The sequence below is a fragment of the Canis lupus genome, chromosome 4 (assembly GCF_003254725.2).
Source record: "Canis lupus dingo isolate Sandy chromosome 4, ASM325472v2, whole genome shotgun sequence".
Classification (NCBI taxonomy): domain Eukaryota; kingdom Metazoa; phylum Chordata; class Mammalia; order Carnivora; family Canidae; genus Canis; species Canis lupus.
The window spans coordinates 33024654-33046439 of record NC_064246.1 but is presented as its reverse complement, the minus strand read 5'-3'; the positions used below and the strand labels follow the sequence as shown (position 1 = coordinate 33046439).

Sequence of the window (21786 nt, the reverse complement as noted above, 5' to 3'; positions counted from 1 at the left end):
TACCACAAATAAAGGTGTTTTGATTTTGACTAAAATGATATTACATCTATAAAAATAGTACTGGGAAGAACTATTAAGTTCCAACCATTTATTCAGTTTGTAACTTATCTTTTGTCCTTTGTAACACAACATTTTTATAATTATTTAATGCTTATACGTTTTTCTAGACTATTAGGTAGCTGTCTTGGTTACAATATTAATATCCGTAGGAGTAAGTTAATTTTTGCAACACTTAGCAAAACTTAGTCTTCTTATAGAACATACGTATTTCCTTCAACTCTTTTATACAAAATTCTGCAGGAGTCTTTATAAAATGTCACAAACATCTTTTAGAGTATTTACCAATGATTTAATGTTTTATTGATGCAGCAATCATTTCATTATTTTCTATTTAAATCTATGGTTTATAATCTTGGAGTTTTAAGTATAGCATTGTTTATGTATTAGAACAGGTTTATTTTGGGGGAAACCATAACCCACAATAAGAAGTATATTTATATCATACCAAGTATACATATTCATGAATATGTGTGCATGTATGTGTGTATATATCTAAATAAGGATGTATGAACAGATAGTGGACAGTTATAAATATCACATTAAAAACAAATTCAAAAGCGATATTTGTCATTGCTACATGTGATGCCCCCTGATAGTGCCTAGACTATTTTATTAGGAAAAAATTCTAGTTACAATGGTCAAAATTTATTTCAAAACCCACTAGCCAGTTGTAATGTATAATTTTAAGAAGAAAACACTACATAAAAGACAAGAATTGTGGGCAGCCCTGGTGGCTCAGCAGTTTAGCACTGCCTTCGGCCCAGGGCGTTATCCTGGAGACCCGGGATCAAGTCCCACGTCGGGCTCCCTGCACGGAGCCTGCTTCTCCCTCTGCCTGTGTCTCTGCCTCTCTCTCTCTGTCTCTCATGAATAAATAAATAAAATCTTAAAAAAAAAAAAAGACAAGAATTGTGCCACCTTTCTTTTTATCTTCATTATTACTATAGTCTTAGTACTCAACAGATGCTTAATAAAATATACTAAATGATGGAATAACACTAATTAAATGAATACTAAAGTAAATGGAATTAGCTTTTTGAGTAGCCACATAAAATTTTAAGCAATGCAAGCAATTAAAAATCCCTGACCTTCACATTTTTTATTTTACACATCTTATATATTATTGTTAGTAATACCTCACATTTATTCATTGTTTTCCATGTATCAGAGATTATGCTTAGCACTTTGTCCAAATTTCCTCATGTATTCTTTACAACAGTCCCAAAATAGGAGCTATTATATTCTCTGTATCTTTTATAGGTAATTTGTCCAAGACCACACAACAAACAAGTGGAAGAACTGGTCTAAATTCACATTATTATTTTTTGAAATTACATTCATTTTTGTTAATTTTCATCATTAATATCTAGAAATTCAGCATTATCCCAATTATCCCACAACTAAAAACAACTCAAAGGTCTATCAACAGGTAAATGAGTAAAATCAAAGTTGTAGTATCTATATATGTGTATATGTATACACACACAACAAAATGCTCTTCAGTAATAAAAAGGAATGAATTACTGATAACCTCAATAACATAGATGAATATCAAAACCATGATCGTTCGTGAAAGAACCCAGAAACAAAAAGAGTACACATTGGATGATCTCATTTAGATACATTTCTAGAAAAGACCAAACTTAGTAACAGTAAGCAGAGCAATGGCTGCCTGGGACAGGTTTGAGAGTCTCCAAAGGGAAATAAGAGGATTTCTGCAGCTATAAAAATACCCTTTATCTACAAATGTAGACATATTTATCAAAATGTAAACTGTATAGGGATCCCTGGGTGGCGCAGCGGTTTAGCGCCTGCCTTTGGCCCAGGACACGATCCTGGAGACCCGGGATCGAATCCCACGTCGGGCTCCCGGTGCATGGAACCTGCTTCTCCTTCTGCCTATGTCTCTGCCTCTCTCTCTCTCTCTCTCTCTCTCTCTCTCTCTGTGACTATCATAAATAAATAAAAATTTTTTAAAAATGTAAACTGTATAAAGAAAATGGGTGTACTTTATTTGAATGTAATTATACCTTAATGAAGCTGATATAATTTCTTTTTCTAACTTGCTCCTTCTTCCTCTTCACTATCTTTTCCCTTCCTGAACAAGCCATTAGGCGAGACAGAGCAAGATAAGTCTCTACCCTAAAAGAGCCTACGTAAAGAATATGTTCCTGCAGAGGGGCAGCTTACCAGGCATGTCAGAGTCCACAGGAGTAAAAAAGACATTCACAGAGGGAGGAGGGGACCATGTGATAGCAGAGTCAAGCCTGAGTAGAATGAGAAGGGCACATGCACTAATGGGCAGCCTGGAATGGACTGCCAGGAACCAAGCAGACTGAGGTGGGCACACACACATGGTGTGGCCTGGCAGAGGACTACTAGAACTCAAACAGCATGAAGAGGGCATCTACAGGAAAAGAACTAGTGTCAGGTGTCAGAACCAACTAGGACAAGAAAGGTGTCCATGTGCAGGTATCAATGGACATATGGTATCAAGCCCAAGCAGAGTAAGGAAGCATCCAAATGGAGAGTGAGACTGGTAAGGAGTGTCCAAATCCATGGGGCTGGATGACAAGGCATCAGAGCCCAAGCAGAGTAAGGAAGGTGAACACAGAGGATTGATGAAATGAATAAACATATTAAAGAAAAAAAAAAGTTCTCACTGTTGGAGGAGAGAATTATAAACACAGAAAAAGAGAAATGCTGTATTTACATTGGAATTAAGCTTATGAGAATAAACCCACAGCTTCAATACATAGAGACAGATACAGAAATATAGTCAGAAGTATCCATATAAACACCCACAAATACATCCACGCATACTCACAGGCCCTGAGAGGGCTTAAGGGCACTGACAAGTCATTAACAATAAGCACACCTAGCCCCCAGATCTTGGCTTCTAAATATCATTCTCCACTAGAAGTAACCAGGGTTCCTTGAAAAAATGGCTGTTTCCAGACAGGAATAGGGAAAATATTTTTTTTTAAAGATTTTATTTATTTATTTATTTTTTTAAAGAATTTTTTAATTTACTCATGATAGTCATAGAGAGAGGAGAGAGAGGCAGAGACACAGGCAGACACAGGCTCCATGCCAGGAGCCCGATGCGGGACCCGATCCCGGGACCCCGGGATCGCGCCCTGGGCCAAAGAAAGGCGCTAAACCGCTGAGCCACCCAGGGATCCTCGGAATAGGGAAAATATTTAATTAGAATGGGATATCTTACATTTCCAAAAAAGTATTCAAAGAATGATGGGTACAAGTCAAAAATACAAAAGAAGCCAACCCAAAAGAGTTCTCAAATTCCAAATCATGGACAGTGTGAGCATCAAATAAATTATATTCACAGATTGATGACATAAAATAAGGAACTATGAGTATATGCATAATATAATAAATAAGTCACTGGATTATATGGAAATATAACAAGGAATACAATATTTATATAGTTTCAAAATTCTTCCCAACAAAATACTAATAAAGGGGAAAAGAGTAATGTTACAGTTGAGAAGCCTAGCAGACAATACCTTTATCAAGTCATGAAAGGTAGTATCACTAACGAGAAAACCAAAATCATGAGCCACCTGACAATGAGCAAAAGGCAATGAGAACAATGCAGCGCTGTTTCTGTGACATCCCTATTGAAGATGTAGAACCTGAATCATATGGCTACACAGACACACCCAAACTGAGGGGCATTCTGCAGAATAATTGGCCTATAATATTAAAAAATGTCAAGGTCATCAAAGCTAAGGGAAAACTGAGGAAGTATTGCAGTTTGAAGAAAACCAGAGACAATGACAATTAAAAACAGTATGTGATTCTAAACTGGATCTTTTTGCTATAGTGGACATAACTAATGGCAAGCTGTGAAGATTACATGGTAATAATGCATCGGTGTTCACTCCCTGATTTTGATGACTACATTGTGGCTACACAAGAGAAAATCTTTATTTGTAGGAAATATACATTTAATATTTGGCAGTGATGTACTTCAGCAAGCAACTTACTCTCATACTGTTCAGGGGAAGAAATATGAAATGAAGAAAGTACTTAAAATGTTTTTGTAAGAAGGAGAATGGTTTTTTTTTTAAACATTAAAAACAAAATAAAAAACACATTTCCTTCACCTCATAAAGGGTATCCACAAAAAGGGATACAGTAAAATGTCATGCTTAACATTCAAACATTGAAAGCACTCCTGTTAAGTTTGAAGCAAAACAGGAACAATTCAGTATTAAACTGGAGTTCCCAGCCAGCACATAAAGCAAGGAAAAATACAAACACTGAGAAGGAAAAAGAACTGTCATTATTGCAGATTATATGATAATATAAATAAAAAATTCCAAATAAATCTATGGATAAATTATCAAATAAGTAATAACTGTATCTAGGTTGCTGGATACAAACTCTTTATATCAAGAGTCTATTGCATTTCTGTAAACCAGTAACAATCCATTAGAAAATGATAGGACTTAAAATAGCAACAAAAACTTCTAAGAACTGGAAATAAATCTAAAAAAATTATACAAGTTTTTAAAATAAAACTATAAAACTTTATTAAAAATACCTCTTAAAACTGAATCAATGGACCTGTATATCATGGTTTTGGATAGTAAGTCTAAATATTGTAAGATGTTAATTCTTTCTGAAATTTGATCTATTATCAGTTCATTGTTATTCCCATTAAAATCCCAAAACAATTTTCATAGGACTCAACAAAATGATTCCAACATTTTATGAAAAAACAAAAGACTTTAGCATAGTTAAGATACTTAAGCAGAAGAACAAGATAGGGAACCATGATAATGCATTATCAAGCCCTACTATAAAAGTTAGATTGTGTTTCTTGAAACAGGGATAGTATCACATATATGGACCAGCACTGCATGTCAGAGGAAAAAGAGTGGACTCTTAATAGTTTTAGTACTGGACCCACTCTATGATTATTCATATAGAAAAAAAATGAGGGATGCCTGGGTAGCTCAGCGGTTAAGCATCTGCCTTTGGCTCAAGGCATGATCCTGGAGTCCCTGGATCGAGTCGCACCTTGGGCTCCCCGCGTGGAGCCTGCTTCTCCCTCTGCCTGTGTCTCTGTCTCTCTGTGTCTCTCATGAATAAATAAATAAAATCTTAAAAAAAAAAAAAAGTCGATCTCTATCTCATACTTACACACACTGAAATCAAATACAAAGTCTTTGCAATTTAATTGAGAAGGTCAAAACTTATTATTTTTAGAAAAGTAAGGGAGATTATGTCTATAATCTCAGGGGAAGAAGAGATTTCTTAAAGATTTCCGAAAGAGAAAACCACAAAAAATAGTCTGATAAACTCAATTATATTAGAATTGATAATATTTGTTTATGAGAAGATAACACAGAATGAAAAAGGAGGCTACAGAAGCGAAGACATATAACTAAATACTTACATTTAGAATATACAAAAAACTCTAAAACAGAGATAAAAGGCATGACCAAGCACAAATATTCCATAAATACACAAAGAAGCTCAACTTTATTACTAGTCAGGGAAATGCAGAATAAAACCATAATTAAATATCACTATATTCCCATCACATGAAAAATTAAGAAGTTGGATAATACCAAATGTTGAACAGATGTAGAACAATGGAAAACAGTATATACTACTTAAGGGGAGTGAAACACATTGAACAATTTTGGGAAATAGTATGAAATTTCTTGAGTACAATATTTCTGTGTTCCATGATCAGAAATTCCACTCTTAATTTATTCAGAAGTTTTCACACATGTACAAGGAAAACGTTCATATTATTTGTGACAGCAAAAAAAAAAAAAGTATATTGGAAAGAAATAAAATGTACACCAAGAGTAAAATGGGCAAAGAAATTATTGTTTGTTCATAAAATTCAGAAATGAAAATTTACGAAACAGAACACAAGTATAAATGAACCTTAAAATGATAAATAAAAGAAGTCACAGAGAAACACTTTTAGTATAATTTCATTTATATAAAGTTCTAAAAGAAGTAAAACTGAGGTTCCTGGGTGGCTCAGTTGGTTAAGTGTCTGCCTTCAGCTGGGGTCATGATCCTGGGGTCCTGGGATGAAGTCTCGCATTGGGCTCCCTGCTCCATGGGGAGCCTGCTTCTCCCTCTCCCTGCCTCCCCATTCATGTGTGTGCTCTCTCTCTCACAAATGGATAAATAAAATCTTAAAAAAAAAGAAGAAGAAGCAAAACTAGTATTCACAGGACTACAAATATAGATGGTTAAAAATTAACAGACAAGGGAAATGCTAGATTCTGGAAGAGACGGCACTGCCATCAGGAAGGAATATACAGGAGCTTCTCAATGCCTCATTTATTAGCCTGGGTATTAAGTATAAACCTGTTCACATTACTCATTTAACCGTACCCTTATGTTGTATATGTGCTTTCCATGTAGATTTCATAAACTTTTTTTTTCTCCTGGAATGATGAAAGAAGTCTGGAGATAGAGAAGCATGCGTTCCCTGGCTTTTCTGTGGTTCTCCACGATCAAAAGGCATTATTTCAGCAGCTCCTTAATTCAGTACACTCACCTAGGTTGCTGCTGCTGCCACCACTGCTCCTAAACGCACACACGCACACACACACACTCACACAGAGAGCAAGAGTGATGGTAGAGGGCAGACAGGAGCATTATATGAGGGAAAAATTGCTGGTTTTATTCTCAACATTGAAGGTGAAAGGAAATAATTAAATAAAACATTTGTATTTACACTTGACAGTTCATAAAACACAATTATACATTTATTTTTATCCCCCAAACAGGTAGATAGGGTATGAATCATCAGGATCAATTATTTTACAATCCCAAAGAAAATGTCAGAGGTGTCATCATGCTCTTCTCATTATTCCATTTTAAGAGTCTTCACTTCCTACCCTAGGGTCAAAGAGATGCTGACAATGATAATGTGATAAAAGCAAACAGGGAAAATAATAAAAAGAAATGAGAGGCAAGAAAATGGATGAGCATAACCACTTTGGAAAACTGTTTTTGTACTACATACTAAAGCTGAATATCTACATACTTTATGAGTCAGCCATTCCACTCACATAGACACAACAAAAGTGCACATATCACATATGTTCACCAATATTATAGCAGCATTATTCATAATAATCCCAACTAAAAAACTGCTAAATATTAACTGTAGAACAAATAAACTGTGTATATTCACATCACGTAATATTCTTATTTATAGCAATGTGAATGAATGCAGAAAATGGATGACTTACAAAATGTTGAGCAAAAGAAGCCAAATACAATAGAGTATAAATAATTTCACTTATATAAAGTTCAAACATAAAGAAACGAATCTGTTTTCAAAAATCAATAGTCATTAAAAATGAGGGACAGTGGATGCTTCTGTTTGGGGTTTTGGTAATGTTCTATTTCTTATCGGGTGCTGTCTACATGTATATTTTCAGTTTGTGAAAACTGAAATAGACATTTATTAACTATACACCCTTCTCTACATGCATATTATGCTTCAAGTGTTTGAAACAGGACATACAGAATTAAAGTAAGGAGACAAAACACTAAAAATTATTTTTTCTGTATGTCCCCATGTTCTTCAGATCAGATCAAAATTTATTTAAAATTCCCTAAATTAGGCAACACAGTAAGTGCTAAGCTAAAAGATTTCAAAAGCCCTTAGTTTAAAAATCATTCTGCATTAGAATGCAACTGTGTGACCTTAATAAAAATAATTAAATCTGGGAATCTCAATGCTCTGTCATTAAAATAAGATTACTGCAATCCTCTCTGTCCCACAGTGTCATTGTAATAAAGAAAATAGGGTACATGAAAGTGTTGCTTAAACTGTGAAATAACCTTGAACTACATATAACAAAAACCGGATCAAAGGCGAAATACAATGTTTTACCATTTTAAATTTTAAAATTTTCTCATTGTGTGCAACGAGAACTCTGTTCAGGTGAATGCTTAAATATAGAGGCCTATTTAATAAAGATTCCAAACCTTGGGATTGGCTGAGGGGATGCAGGGTGATGTGATAGCGAGAAGTTGCCTTCACATTCTCCTTCCTCTCCCTGTTGTCCCCCAGTGAATCGCCTAAGAATGCCACTGTGTGCAACAGGCCTTGGAATCATGAAGATTGAGGTAAAAAAAATCCTAGTTTTATAACTAATTAGCTATCTTTTATTTTTAAGATTTATTTATTTAATTTGGAGAGCGAGCCTGTTGGAGGGGGCGGGGGGACCAGAGGGGTTAAGGAGAGAAGCAGACTCCTCCTTCTCCTTGAGCTCAGAGCCCTATGCAGCTCGCTCTCATGACACTGAGATCATGACCTGAGCTGAAATCAAGAGTCTGACACTTAACCAACTGAGCTACCCAGCTGCCTCACTAATTAGCTTTCTGAGCCTCAACTTCCTCAGCTGTGAGATAAAGCAAGTTTCACCTACTTTTCAAGGACTAGAGATAATGTGCATTAATTAGAAAAATGCTCGGTATGCATCCCAAAAAAAAAAAAAAAGAAAGAAAAATGCTCGGTATGCAATATAGACAACTACATAAAAGTTTTACATACACAATTCTGTAGGACATATGCATGAAAGAGAACACAATTTTAACTATTTTCAAAAGCAACTGAAAATTGAAATTTAGGCTAAAACTTGGATTCTGAAACATTCTCCTAAATATTGATTTAACCCATTCCCTCTGATATTCATTTTCTGAAAATCCCTTCGAATAATATTTTTAAAATACCAAGCAGGCCAGGCCACTCATCTGGCTTACTACTGCCTAAAGAGTAATGTTCAAGCACCTTTTGTGGCCCACAGGCCCTTTACAATCTGCCCTAAGCCTATCACTATTGCTTCTTCTCTAACATCCTACATTGAAACCATAATCCATTACAAACTGATCTTTGAATAGGATGTGTACTATTTCAATAACTTTTTTTCTCCAAAATAGTAAATACATATTATAGAAATTTAGAAATGAGAAAATGTAGATTTAGAAAAAAAAAAAAACATCGCATGCTCACCATCCAGGTATCATCACCATTAACACCTTAGTGCATTTCCTTCTGGAGATACACATATATAGATATATGTAAATATGTATGATTCTAATGCGTATACTGTTTTATAACATGTCTTTAGTCAACAATCTCTATCTTTCCATTTCAGAAAATTTTTACCTCATCTAAGACATAAGCCATATTCAAACTTCCCTCAATGGGCCAAAAATGTCTGCCATAGTTGATCTGTCAAACAAATATCAATTTAGAATCTCACATTACATCTAGTTGTCCCTTAAATTTCTTTCAGTGTAGCACTTTCACCTCCCTGCACCAACTTTTTGGACACTAATAAGCTAAAAAAGAATATTACTATTTTTTCCTACAGAATTTCCAAATGTGAATTTGTCTGGTTCCTTCCTCTCTTTTTCTTGTATAAAAAGGAAGTTGTTAAGCAATGGCTTGAGGAATTAAAATTAAATGGTTTTGCTAGAATATAGTATGCACAATTACATTTATCACATGAGCAGATACATACTCTCAGGATAACTCAACTCAATAATGGGAAAACCATCTCAGGATTGGGGTGATGACAGTTTGATCTCTTCAGTGAACAAGTATATTTTTCTCTTGTAACTACAAATAATTTATATGATGTTATTTTGACACACTAACTGACTAGGAACCCACTGCCCATTTATCTAACAGTTCTTTAGGGTTTGTAAAATAATGTTTCTCTAACTTTATCACACTTTCTACATTTATTTGCTGGCATTCTTCAGCAAACTTCCACCCTATTTCATTAAGGATTTAGTTACTGAAATACAGATCCCAATATAAATGCAGTATAAATGCTTAATTCTTCTTAATAATAAACATTTTTACAGTAAGAAGTTGTATTAATAGTGACCTCAAAGTGTATCAGGTAAGCACTGCTTTTTCTGGCTTTCTCTTTATCTTACATACTCATGGGTTTTCCCATAGTCATTATGACAAATGTAGATCATGTTCTCAAGAACCTATAACTATATTCATACTATCTCCCCCAAATTCTGCACCTAACAAATTCAGCTTACAGTTTCACATCTCCATAATGCCATAGAGTGAATTTTTTCATCTCCATTCCCAGAGCAATTTTTCTGTTTCATATACTACGTAAAGATACCTCTAGTGTAATACTTGATTGCATATCTTTTTCATTCCCTGGACTTCTCTTCCACAAGTAAGGATAGTAACTTTCACCAGTGTGATTTACAGTTTGATTTGCAGATCATTTCTGGTACAAACTATATTCTGTCTGTGATACGCAAAAAAGCTTGCACCAAACTATAAATCAACTAGTCACTAAACACAGTTTAAGTTTTGGTTCAGTTTTTTCTTTGATAGCAAGAATTTCTATAACAAGGATGAAATGTGTTTTCTATTCTGGCAAGAGCTACTTTAATTCTCCATGGACTAATAACAAACACTTGTATGAGCTACTCTGAATAGCACTGTCCAATCATCAATTTACCCTTAACTGCCAGGAACACAAAAGGAATATAAACAATTATTTGTAGAAAAAGGCGGCAGCAAGAAGGAGTAAGGACCATGGGCATGTCACAATATCCTTTCTAAGGTGAAGAATAAGTCACTATCTATATCTTTCTATAACCAAAAAAGATGTATAGTACCTAGTAGGCATGTTTGGATTTTGGAGGTAACATATTCCTTGTTTGGATGTGTTATTCTGGCCCATTTACCAAGTGACCCAAATAGCTGCTAGTTTTGAGTAGGACCCAGGAGGTTCTACAACAGGTCCAGGCTGCTGTGCAAGCTGCTCTGCTCCATGGATCGTATGGTATGGAAGTTTCAGTTACAGATAGGGATACCATTTGGAGACTACAGCAGGCCTTTGAAAGATGAGTCTCAGTGCAGGCCCTTACGATTTTGGAGCAAAGCCCTGCCATCCTCTGCAGATAACTACAGTCCTTTGGAGATACAGCTTTTGGCCTGTTACTGTGTCTTAGTAGTGACTGAATGCTTAATCTTGAGCCACCAAGTTACCGTGCTACCTGAGCTGCCCATCATGAACAGGGTATTTATTATCTGACACACAAAGTCATAAAGTTGTGGGTGCACAGAAACATTCTATCATCAATCAGAAGTGGTATAAATTTGATTGGGCCTAAACAGGCCCTAAGGATACAAATAACTTACATGAAAGAAGTGGCTCAAATGCCCATTGTCCCCACTCCTGCTACACCGCCTTCTCTCTCCCAAACTACACTATGGCTTCATGGGGAGTTTCCTAGAATCAGCTGACAGAGGAAGAGAAGACTCAGGTCTGATTTAACAGATGGTTCCATACGATATGCAGACAACATCTCAAAGTGTTCAGTGCAACACTACAGCTCCTTTCAGGTACATCCCAGAAGGATAGCACTGAAGGGAAATCTTTCAAGTAGACAGAATTTCAAGCACTGCATGTGGTTGTTCACTCTGCTTAGAAGGAGAAATGTCCAGAAATGCAATTATATACCAATATACAGGCCATGGTCAGGGACTTAGAAGAAATATGACTGAAAAACCAGAGACAAGGAATGGGGAAGAAGTATATATGGACAGAACTCTGGGCAAAAAATAGCAAGATATTTATGTCTCATGCGAATGCTCACCAATGGGTGACCTCAGCAAAAGAGGATTTAAAGAATTAAGTGGATACTCTGATTCATTCCATGGATACCAGTCAGCCTCTTTCCCCAGCCACCTCTGTCATCCTCCAACAGGCTCATGAAAAAAATGGCAATGATGGCAGAGATGGAGGTTATGCACAGAGTCAGCAACATGGCCACCTTGGCTATGGTCACTGTTTCGTGCTTAACTCGCCTGCAGCAGAGATCAATATTGAGACCTTCATATGGCACCACTCCTTCAATGATCAACCAGCTACCTGGTGGAAGGTTGATTGCACTAGGCTACTTCCATCATGAAAAGGACAACATTTTGTCCTTACTGGAATTGACACTAGATATGGATTTGCTTCTCTGCTTACAATGCTTCTATCAAAACTACCATCCATGGACTTAAAGAATGCCTCCCCAATGTGGGTGGGCCTCATCCAACCCACTGAAGGGCTGAATAGAAAAAAAAGGTGGAGTAGAGGAAAATTCACTCTGTCTGACTGCCTTTGAGCAGTCTTCTGCTGCCTTTGTATTCAGACTCATTCCGCAACTTAACTGTTGGTTCTCCTGGTTCTCAGGCCTTCAGACTCAGACTAGAACTATATACCACCAGCTCTCCTAGGTTTCTAGCTTGTCAACTGCCGATCTTGGGATTTCTCAACCAGCATAATCACATGAGCCAATTCCTTAAAATAAATCTCATCTTATCTCCTCTCTCCTCTTCTCTCTCTCTCTCTCTCTCAGTTCTTTTTCTTTGGAGAACCCAGACTAATTTCAAAGGCAATTCCTTCAAACTAGTAATAGACACTCAGGGGGAATCTAGAAAATGCAAATGTGGTTTCCTATTTGTTTTTATCAAGCAAGGCCTCTTGATCAGGTCCTGGTGATTAAGAAAATAAAGACAGCAATGAGAGGTCACTGGATTAAGGAATAACCAGCAACTAAGGCAGGTAAGGCAATTATAAAACTGTTGGATTAAAATCAATCTAACATACATTTACTGAGTAGTAGGTAATAGGACTTTTACATATTTATATGTAAAGTTCTCAGGAGCTCTATAAAATTCTGTTGTTTCCACTTAAGAATTAGGCTACAGAAATCATTTTTATGCTATTTATATTTTCATTAATAGTTTCTTTTTAGTTTCCTTTCTATAAATTTAATTCAATCTTTTTTAAAGATTTAAAAAAAAACTTATTTGAGGGAGAGAGCACACACAAGTGGGGGGAGGGACACAGAGAGAGGGAGAATCACACTCTCCACTGAGCACAGAGCCTGGCTGGGGAGGAAGGGGTGTTTTATGATGGGAATTAACTGGAAGTCAGCATAAGGCAAGAACCAACTTCCAGTCTTCTATCTCTACTCCAAGCAAAAAAATAAATAAATAAATAAAAAATAAATCAGGTTGCCTTTCTGGAGAAAACAGAACTAAGAAGGAAAAATCCTCTGCTCACTAGATATTGAGGGTCTCCCAATATCCATCCAGTAATACAAAATCAAGCCAGCCAGCTGACCAGCCCAGTCCACATACAAAGAGTCCTGAATCAAGTTTTTAGTTCCTCACTTTTAAATATTAATAAACAAATAGTCATTAGATATTTGAGGAAAGATTCCAAAAGAAACCAAAATAAACACAAAGAACAAAATGCTTAGAAAAGAGATGTAACTCAAGGAACCTGAGAAATCTTAACAAAACCTAACAGAAACACTCAATATAGTTACTGACAAAACAAAAATTAAATTATATACATAAGGAATGGAATATAATAAAGAATTTTTGGAAACTGAGGATACAATTGCCAAGATAAGTAATTCAACAGAAATGGAGAGCTGGAAAATGATATTGAAGAACTATACCAGAAAAGATAATCAAATCCAAAGGAAAGTATGAAAGAAAAAGATAAAAGACTAAGAATCAATTCAGAAGTCCTAGTTAGCAATTAATAAGAATTCCATAAAGATCCAGAGAAAATGGGGTAAAAAATAAAATCATAGAAATAAGAAAATTTCACACTATATGAATCTCTAAAGAGTCTACTAAATTACTCATATATTAAGAGGGAAATATACAAACAACTACAACAAAACTCAAATCTCAGGACATTATTGTGAAATTACATAATGCCAGAAATAAAAGATTAAAGTGCCAGAAAAAAAAAAAAAGATTACAAATCCCTCAGATAGATAACATAAACAGGCAACATAAAATGTAAAATGGATCAGAATGTAGACTCTTCCCAGTGGATAACCTGAATCCTAGAAAAGTAATGATTTCTAAGGGAAAATTCATTTCTACCCCTGCCAAACCATTAATATCAAATATTAGAGTAGACAAAAGAAATTTTCCATAAGGCAGTAACTAAAAAAAAAAAAAAAAATTTTACCATCCATTTGCCCACTCTTAGAAAGTAAAGATATACTCTCGCAAAATGAGGGAGTAAACAAACAAAAAAGAAGGTATACAAAAAACAGTGAACCCAATCCCAGAATTAGGACAAAAATAAGGCCCTACATGATAGCTCCAGAGAAATCTTCAGATGGTTATCTGTTCAGACTAGAATGGTTGGCTGACATGGAGAGAAGGACAAAAATACTGCATTTTTATTAAGTCTCTGAATACTATGTGAATTTTTAAAAACTATATCACACTGAATTTCTTTAAATTTAGTAATACTGAATAGGGAAAAAATAGAGGTAGTTATATGAAACCTTAGATTCATTCAGCTTTTAATTTCTATTACCATTTTGGGAAATTTCAAAGGTGCCCTAAAAAAATTCTGCAACTTTTCTTCTCATAATTTTTTCACTGCATAAACAAAAAGTAAAGTTAACTTGACCAGTGTTTACTATAAAACTTCGGAGGTCATAAAATGACAGAAAAGAGCTATTAAGAGAGTTACAGTTTTTCTTTAAAAAGTTTTCTATTTTTGTGGCGGTTATCACTGGTTATCAATTCATGTATTTCTCTCCTGAATCATGCTACTTTTCCCATTACGCCTGGTCTGATTAGCTGGTATTTATCATGCTTCATGTTTCAGGGCAATAAACCCAGACACAAAAGAGGCTATGTGGTATATACAATGACTGATTCAAAGTAGATACCTAACATATTTTAGCCATTCCCCACACCTTCTGCTTTCTCTTCCTTTGACTCTGAAGCTTCTGATGAGAAAAATCTCCCCAGACTAATGAGCAGAGAAACACTATAAACCAGTCTATCTCCTAGTTACAGTTAAAATTCTATGCTCTATGTCTAGATATTTCAATCATAAAATCTCTTTCTGCCTCTAGAGAAGTCCAAGAATCTCAGACCTGAAAAAGATCTTCCCCTTTCTTGCTCCCAGCTAACATTTAGAAAGGTTTCTTTTCAAAAAGTAATCCAACATCCATAAAGAATGGAGAAGACCAGTCCAAAAAATCCATAATTAAGTATCTATAAAACAATTTACATGACTTTAACAGGATACTTATACTAAACATCATTACTATTACTAACACAGGGGCTGTATTTCACTTCGGCTAGTCTTAACTGAGCATATATCAAGAGTTTAGTTTTGATGGACACCAGAAATTATAAGAATTGGTCCCTGCTCCTAAGAAGCTGTAACATACAAGCCTGACAAAGGTAATCCAGAAAGTAAGTTCAGCAGAAAAGCTAGACTGTTCTTCCTCAACCATAATTTTAAGCAAAATGTGGCTAGTCTACAACAAATAAAAATGGGTTTAAAACTAACCAAAACATTTTCATGATTTTAAATTAGTGTTTTATTCCTTAGTTTTCTGCTATGTATCTGACCTAAATTTGGACAAAAAATGTACTATTGAATGAGAAACCAGGTTCTACCATCAGCTCACCCTGTATCTTTGGACAAGTCCTATCACTGCTATGAGTCTAGATTGTGAAAAATGAAAAGACTGAGGAAGACTAAACTTGAAGGTTTCAAATAAAAGTTAAATTATATGACTATGATTATTTAAGTAAAAACTGCTGTTTATTTCCTACTCAGCTGAAATTATAGTAGCAGCCACTGATGACTAACTGCCTGAATACTATACTTCAGGTATTAGATCTCTAAATTTACAACTACTATTTCTAATTCTGTCAACAACCTTATAATGTAGGTACTATAAAAATAAAAAAAGGATATAGGAGAAAAATTGGGTTACTAAAAAATATCACACATTTCATAAATGTTGGAGATTGTACTGAAAGCATTATGCAAAATCCCATTTTGTTTTCTCCCACCAAAGTTATATACTATTTACATGCATTATTTCTACAGAAATTTGAAGACATTAGAAACCCAATTAACTTAAAAAAAAAAAAAGTAAAGTCCATCCATTTTGCAATTCAAAATATTAGAGCTAAAAATGTTCATATATACTCACCTGATGCAACAGACGTTTCAGTTTGAGTAACTGAGTTTTTACAGCAGTACAATCTTGGACCATGTGCCGGAGTGTCATCTCATCCAGTATCACTGTATTTTCAGGTACATCTATAAACATCTTCTGAGCCTGGAAAAAGGGGGTCCCTCCATAGCTTTCAAAATGACCCAAAGGAGATTCTCTATAGGGAGAGCCTCTAGAAGGGCAGAGGAAAAAGTTGGGAGGGAAAAGATATACAATATAATTTCAGAAAGAAATAGGGTAATGAAATTATTGCAGAGATTATTACAAATCATTTATCATTATCACATAGCCTTTGATTTTGCTTAACTCAGACACTCAATTTGTTTCTACCAAAATTTCTAATCAGTTCTAGTTCTCATTAACACAATTATCTTCTGTACTCCTCCCCCTTTTTGTATATTTTACACATTGATGAATAAACCTTATTCCTTAGGAAATGTAAGAGAAACAAAAACTCTAGGGACAGGCCTTGCCTAAAAAAAAAATTATATTTATTTTCCTTGTTTGAATAGATCATCTGCTCTTTAGCTTTTGACTTTAATTGGCCAAGCTATACATGGCATGATAAAAAAAAAAATAGCAATAATAAGTTAGCAAGGCAGTAAAACAAAAATATGGAGTCATCTGGCATATAAAGAGATGTTTACAGAGAAAAAAGTTGACATACTTTGGAAGGTTTTCTGGGACAGGAAAGAACCTGGAATGAACTATAAAAGCATCAGGTTTGAATATGATGGAATGAAAAGTGAAGGCTTTCTGGAAAAAGAAAATGAAAAGCAATGGCACAAAGTGCAAGGCATGTTTTCCAGGGACAAGGAGACTCTTTAAATATGGCTTATGAGGCCACAGATAGCTTGAATCCAATTTATTCTTTAATTTCATCCTTCAACACATCTGCCTCCCTCAAACGGACTTCTTAATACACAGCCAATTACCTGAGATTGCCTGAAGCACACTACAATCTCCCTCATCTCCAAACCTACGTCAATCTCTCTGTACTCCTGGCCAGGCTGCCCAGCCTGCCCTCCACTGCACACTTGATCTGGAGAAGATAACTCCTCTTCATCTTAAATTAGTTGGCATTTCCTCAGGAAAAGCTTCCCTAATCCCCCAAAGCAGGGCTTGGTACTTCCACAGGTGTCCTTCACAGACCCTTCTAGTATGCCCCACCATAGTACCTAACATAGTATACTGTGTTCATTTGCAATCTGTGCCAAATTATAAACTTCATGAAGACACAGACCATGTATTCTTTTCCTCTGTATCAGAGACCAGGTAGTTTTTTACTTGTTATTTATCTCTGTTATTGCTTTCACTGAATGATTAAGGAACATGGATTTTAAGCATTATGTTGTTTCTTTTCAAGCTTTCATTGCTGAAATTCTAAAGTTCTTTAGCTGTGACATAAAAAGTACTACCTTAAAATTATAATCTAGATTATAATAATTAATAGTTAATTATCAAATTAAACTTTACTTTCTATGTAATCAAGTGAATAAAATAAAGATTAGAGAGGGAAGAGACTGAAGGAGACTGGTCAGCAATCTAAATATGAGAATCAGGTACAGAATAAGGCTTATTTTAGGTTGACTAAATATCAACCACATGCAAGGAACTAATGAATTAAAAACTTTCAAAGGAAGAGTCACAAATCTTTATCACTAATAATACAGGATCAAAGATTTGGTATCTAGAAAACCACAGTGGTATAAAAGAGGCACATCTTGCCTAAGATTAAGGTTTAAATCCTGACTAGACAGTAACTAGCTACTGAAAATACTTAATGCCTTTGGGCCATAATTTCTTTAACTCTCAATGTTTTCTAGTGCACACCAAATAAAGTTCATCTACCTTAGGTTGCATTTCAAATACTTCTACCATGAGACCTAAAATGAAACTTACGTGTTCTCAGCATACTAAAATGTTACTTCCTCTAAAAGCCCTTGCTGATTCCCTCAACTAAATAAAATTAGCACTTTAGGATCCTTAATTTATTTAGTACAAATTAAAGAAATCTATATACCTATCACACTTCTAATTAGATCACAAGCCCTCTGAAAGCAGGGCCATTATATTGCCTGCACAGAAACCTGAGTTCAAATCTCAGCTCTGTCACTTACTAACTAGTAACCGGACAAGCTACTTTATATATCCTTCATTTTCTTGATCTCTATTATGATGATTATACTTGCCAAAGTACTTACACCTCATTAGGTTGATATAAGCCTAAAATGAGGTAATATATGTTAAAGTGCGTGGAACAGTGCCTGATATATAGTAGATGTTAAATAAAAACTAATTGCTATTGTATTATTATTATTACTATAAATAATTTCCAACTTCTTTATATTGAAAAAAATGTTCTAATATAAATGTCAAAAAAATACTATGCCATATATGGCATATATGGCATATAACCTTCACTTATATTCCCAAATTGGTAAATTTTACACGATTTGTTTATACTTGAGTGTTTGGTGTAAAACCATCTGACAATACATTGGAAATAACATAACACCTTACTGAACTTTGCTGGATAAAAAGAAGATAACTGAGAAGATCAAGAGGCAAAAGAAGACAAAGATGGAACAGAAAGCAAATAGGTAACAGGGGTTATTTTCAGGAAATAAGAGGACACTATTAAAAACAGGAAAGGAAAAAAATAGGATAGAAAGATAATGAAGATTTTGAGATTCCACATTCTGAAAGGATGATACAGTTCACACATTTGAATCTGAACATTTGAAACAGAATGAGAGGTTAAAATCACTTTCCAAGAGTGCAAGCACAAACCCAGGGATGAATACATAAAGAAAGTAAAGAAAAATGAACATGAGACAATAGAGGAATTATTGGACACAATACTCATATTAAGTTGACAGGCATTAATCTGTATTTGTATACAGATTTTAACAATTGTGGATTTCTGGTGGAGAACTTAGACGGTGAATGCAACAGAAGACTGCATGCTGTTTTGGGCAATACACTGGATGGTTAGCAGCATGTTAGCAAAGGCAGATTCTATGTAGCTGACCATAGGCTAGGTAGGCTATTGAATACTGAACCAATACAGGTATGGTTAAGGCAAAAATGAGTTCAATAGTTACAGAAGCATGAGAAAGAAATGTCCACCATTACCAATATTATTTAATATTGTTCTGTAAGTATAGCCAATAAAATCATCCCCCCCAAAATGGGATCAGAATAACTTAAAAAAAAAGTGAATCTCTAAGAGATAAGCATTTTTTAAAACCCATTTAAATTGAATCCATACATTAGCAGCACCTGATATTCAATCCACACACCTAATAATCACATCACTGCATAATCCTTATTGCAGTTTTATTTTTTTATTTTATTTTATTTTATTATTTTATTTCATTTCATTTTATTATTTTATTTATTCATGAGAGACACAGTGACAGAGGCAGATACACAGGCAGAGGGAGAAGCAGGTTCCATGCAGGGAGCCTGACATGGGACTCGATCAGGTCACGACCTGAGCTGGAGGCAGGCACCAAACCACCATGCCACCCAGGCGTCCCTCCTTATTGCAGTTTTAAAGGAATCTCCCCAAATAAAGTGGCCATACCCATATACTTATATCCTTCACTTCTATTCAAGCTTCTTGATTACTAAAATGTGTGATTCTGTGCTAATCTGAAGGCTTGTGACCCACACATTAGACTAGTAGGTAGAGATGTGTGTGTGTAAAAGACAAGGAGAAAGAGAATTTTTCTTCTTTATTTCCTAATCTGAGTTACATTTTGACTTCACAAAACCATTAATGTTTCTTTTCTCATCTTTAATAAAAATTGTGTATTAAAAATAAATATATTATGTTTATATTCATGGTTCTTATATTTTTTCAATGTTAGATTCAACACAATCTCAATCAAAATCCCACCAAATTATTTTGTGAATATCCGCAAAGTGTTTCTAAAGTCTACATGCACAGGAAGAAGAGCCAGAATAACCAATACCAAAGAAAAAGAGAGAATACTGACACTATCTGATTTCCACTTACTACATGAAGTGACAGTAATCGAGACTGTGGTACTGATGAAAAAATAGATCCGCGGAACAAAAAAGAGAATCCAAAATGTATCCACACATATAATCAAATGATCTTTGACAAAAGAACAAAGTCATTTCAAAGGAGACAGGATAACAGAAATACCATATTAACTTAATAATTCCTCTACTGAGTATTTATCCAAGAAAACAAAAACACTGATTTGAAAAGATATACACATGCTTATGTTTACTGCAGTATTATTTATAACAGCCACAATATGGAAGCAACCTAAGTGTCCACTGACAGGTGAATGAAGATGATGTAGTGTGTGTGTGTGTGTGTGCACGCGCATATGTATGCACACAATGGAATATTACTCAGCTATTAAAAAAGAAAAGAAAAGATCTTGCCATTTGCAACATGAATGGACCTACAAGGTATGCTAGGTGAAATATGTCAAACAAAGAAAGAAACAAACTTTTAAATACAATGAACAAATTGATGGTTGCTAGAGGGGATCGGGGGGTGGGGGGTGTCTGTGAAATGAACAAAGGGTATTAAGGGAACAAATTTCCAGTTATAAAATGAGTAAGTCACAGAGATTAGTCACAGCACAAAGAATACTATTAGTCATATTGTAATACTGTTGTTTTGGTGACAGATGGTGACTCTATCATGGTGAGTACTGAGTATAGAACTGCTGAATCAGTATGTTGTACACCTGAAACGAATATAACACTGTATATTAATTATACTTCAATAAAGAGATAAGAAAACCTAGGAAAAGACAAAAATAAAAAACAAAAAAGACTAATCTTTCAAAAAGTGATAATAGAAAAACTAGAATTCATATGCAAAAAAAAAAGAAAAAATGACCTTTCACACAGTTCACAAAAATTAACTCAACATGTATCAAAGATCTAAATGGAAAATGTAAAACTACAAGATAACAAGGAAGAAAATCCAGGTGACACTGTGATGGGCAATAACTTTTTAGATACAATAGAAAAAGTACAATCCATGAAAAAAAAAATTTAAAAATCTGCCTAAAATTTAAAACACCTGCTCTTTAAAAAAAAATTCATTAGGAGATTTGAAAAGGCAAGTCACAGACTGGAAGAAAATATTTGTAAAATGTCTGATAAGGGACTGGTATCTAAAATATACAAAGAACTCTTAAAATTCAACAAGAAAACAAATTTGAAAAGGAGCAAAAGTTCTACAAAGACATCTCACTAAAGAATGGCAAATGGCAAAGAAGCATATGAAAAAAATGTCCTACATTATATATCCTTAGGGAACTACAAATTAAGACAATGAGATATCACTACGGCTCCTATTAGAATGGTTAAAATCCAAAACACAACACCAAATGCTGGTGAAGATGTGTAACAACAGGAGCTCTTATTCACTGCTGGACAAAATGCAAAATGTACAGCCAATTTGTTAATTTCCTACCAAACTAAACATCTTATTTATATGACCCAGCAACTGTACTTCTTGATATTTATCAAAACAAGTTTGAAACTTACATATGTAAATACTTAAAGCAACTTTATTCATAATGGCCAAATTTTGGAAGCAATCAAGATGTGTTTCAGGAGGTGAATGGATAAATGAACTAC

The 21786-nt window shown here is 34.7% G+C and overlaps 1 protein-coding gene across 12 annotated transcripts in view; it reads right to left on the bottom strand.

Moving 5' to 3' along the window:
* The window catches only part of CCSER2 (coiled-coil serine rich protein 2), a 189695-nt gene that overhangs the window by 61163 nt on the left and 106746 nt on the right, over positions 1-21786 (bottom strand). For 11 of the 12 annotated variants that reach the window (XR_003131035.3, XM_025435088.3, XM_025435092.3 and 8 more), the window contains one exon: positions 16120-16315. The exons of the other annotated variant lie outside the window; for it this stretch is intronic. Coding sequence is in view for 10 of the 11 variants with exons in the window: in XM_025435088.3 (XP_025290873.1) it covers positions 16120-16315 (196 nt within the window). In the remaining variant the exon portion in view is untranslated. The remainder of the gene's footprint in view (positions 1-16119; positions 16316-21786) is intronic. 12 annotated transcript variants of the gene reach the window in all.